We start from the raw sequence: 2,381 nt of genomic DNA on the forward strand, positions 1-2,381 counted from the left end.
GTGTACACGTGTACATGTACAATACATATGTATAATAGCTTTCATATTAATAGAAGTAAAGATTTATTAATTGTATTTATGAACTTGTTTTCGTTAGCTGGCCTTCTAACTGTCGACTGGAGGAAACGCGAGAGGAAGAAGTGGGGTCAGGAAGGAGCTCGTAGGAGATTTACTTGGAAGAAACGTTAATTTGCCTATTGACCTTCTTTTTATGTTGAAGTTTTCCATATTAAATTCACATAGATTTATGTAAAGTATTCGTTACACATCTCAGGATAAAATGTATATTACAGCAAGGTGAATATGATATAGGAAAGATACAACAAACAGCAAGTAGTTAATAAAATTATTAATTAAAAATGTGTAAATTCATTATTTATCAAATAAAGATTCATAAATCAAGGATTGATAGTGTGGCTGACAATTATATGTTATGTTAATTTTTTTTAAGTATATGATTTATTATCAAAATTTAATGATTTCACATCTTTTCCAAAGGTATTAAGCCAAGTAATCTCATTCCCTGAGCAAGAATAACTTTTGCTACATGAAACAACATTAGCCTTTGATTTGCTAAATCACTCGGTTCATCCTTTACCCTCAGATCACGCCAAACGATATTGATAGTTTTGCTGAAGAGAAAATACGTACATTATAAAAACCTGCATAAAGTTAAAATTATATTCATACTGACCATAAGTGAAATAAATACACTGTTAATGTACACGGTTCTAATTCATTATGAGATTCCAGTACAATTTCATCGAATCGACTAATCAAGATAATTAAATGATCTATTATTGGTTCCTTCAAAAGGCTTGGATCACATTCTGTTACCAGCGTAGCGCCAGATAATTCTTCTAAACTACATAAACGGCAGTGTACATATTGTAACTTTATTCCAGAATCACCTTTCATCTGATATCAAAAGATTTATTAATTTCTCGAACTAAATAAAAATCTCGGATCATCCTTAGAACTTACGTCAAGCATGGACTCCAGACTGAATTTATAATTATTCATTCTGTTTTGTTTCAAGTTCTGAACGATCATACCGGAAACACCCAAAATATCAGATGTTCCTTCTATTTCATCCAAATGAACTTTAGTCGCTAGAATGAAATGATGTGTCTTAAAAATATCGTACTAACCACCTCATACTTTTTTCATTACAAGCTTACTCGTTGTTAATATTTGTTTTTGTCCCATAAGTTCCTTTGCTTCGTTTAAAATATCCTCTAAAAATACGGCTGTACCTTTTCTGGTACTCATACCCTCTACTCTCCCAAACTTGACATGCCTCAATCTATCTGCCCACGGTAATTTCATTTTACTCAATATTTGAATCAAGTTGGAGAAGTGTTCGGTCTGACTATAGTCCACGACGTAGTACATAGCATCAAATTTATATTTCTCGAACCTATCAATAGCAGCAGCAATATCTCGACTTATATACAAAGTTGAGCCGTCACTTTTTATGATTGGAACAGCTTTCTCTTCGTTTAAAAAAACTACTTTCCTATTAAGATCATCTAACGTTAATACATTCATTTCGTCCATCAACTTAATTATCCTATTTATATTTTTTGCAGTGTACATGGATTCCCAATCATATTTGTCAAACGCTATGCCCAATCTTTTATAAGTATTCTCCAACTCCACAGTAGTAAACTGTTTAATTTTTTGCCAGTTCTCATAAATCTTATCGTCTCCTAATTCTAATCGTGTAAATATCTCTTTGGCTCGCTCATGCAAACCTGGATCGTCATTAGCAATTTTATTAGCATTAACGTAGGCATTGTACAATATTTTAATAGGATCCTTTTGCACTTCTATGTTATCAACGTTCGTCAATTCCATCCCTACATGTATGTAACCGAATTGCGTGCCCCAGTCTCCCAAATAATTTATCCTTGTAACTTGATTTTGTACGAAGCTTTTGAGATTAGCAATACAGTTCCCTACAACTGTTGATCGTAGATGCCCCAAATGGAAAGGTTTAGCTATGTTCGGTGAACTGAATTCTACTATAACATTTTTATTACTATCTACAGCTAATGGTGGTGCAACACCGTCAACATTGCTTTCTAATATTCTCTTTACATATTTATCTCTTTGTATTTGAAAGTACACATCGTTTCCTTCCACTGTAACATTATCAAGACAATCACTTAAGTCAATGTTCGTAATATCTTTCAGCTCATTTGTTATGTCATAATCTTCTGACTTTAGAGGAAGAACAAAAGAATATGTATCCGGAAATTTGTTAAATCTAATATGCAGATTCGTTAGAATCTTGTGCTTGTATGCATTATCTATATTTCGTAGCGGTCTGATAGCCTAAAACAAAATAAATATGTATTAATTTAAACAATCTGGAA

At 32.5% G+C, this 2,381-nt stretch overlaps 2 protein-coding genes across 2 annotated transcripts in view; one reads left to right on the forward strand and one right to left on the reverse strand.

Moving 5' to 3' along the window:
* The window catches only part of LOC108623069 (28S ribosomal protein S9, mitochondrial-like), a 15,043-nt gene extending 14,640 nt beyond the window's left edge, over nucleotides 1-403 (forward strand). The window contains exon 11 of the mRNA XM_018021349.2: nucleotides 98-403. Coding sequence (XP_017876838.1) covers nucleotides 98-189 — 92 coding nt within the window. The 3' untranslated portion in view covers nucleotides 190-403. The remainder of the gene's footprint in view (nucleotides 1-97) is intronic.
* Nucleotides 404-456: 53 nt separating this feature from the next.
* The window catches only part of ArgRS-m (arginyl-tRNA synthetase, mitochondrial), a 2,916-nt gene continuing 991 nt past the window's right edge, over nucleotides 457-2,381 (reverse strand). Inside the window, exons 3-6 of the mRNA XM_018021257.2 lie at nucleotides 1,182-2,340; nucleotides 985-1,112; nucleotides 695-918; nucleotides 457-632 (exon numbers count right to left, since the gene is read on the reverse strand). Coding sequence (XP_017876746.1) covers nucleotides 482-632; nucleotides 695-918; nucleotides 985-1,112; nucleotides 1,182-2,340 — 1,662 coding nt within the window. The 3' untranslated portion in view covers nucleotides 457-481. The remainder of the gene's footprint in view (nucleotides 633-694; nucleotides 919-984; nucleotides 1,113-1,181; nucleotides 2,341-2,381) is intronic.

This window comes from Ceratina calcarata, unplaced genomic scaffold, assembly GCF_001652005.2.
Source record: "Ceratina calcarata isolate Rehan_Ccalc_2016 unplaced genomic scaffold, ASM165200v1 scaffold250.2, whole genome shotgun sequence".
In the NCBI taxonomy this organism is placed as follows: domain Eukaryota; kingdom Metazoa; phylum Arthropoda; class Insecta; order Hymenoptera; family Apidae; genus Ceratina; species Ceratina calcarata.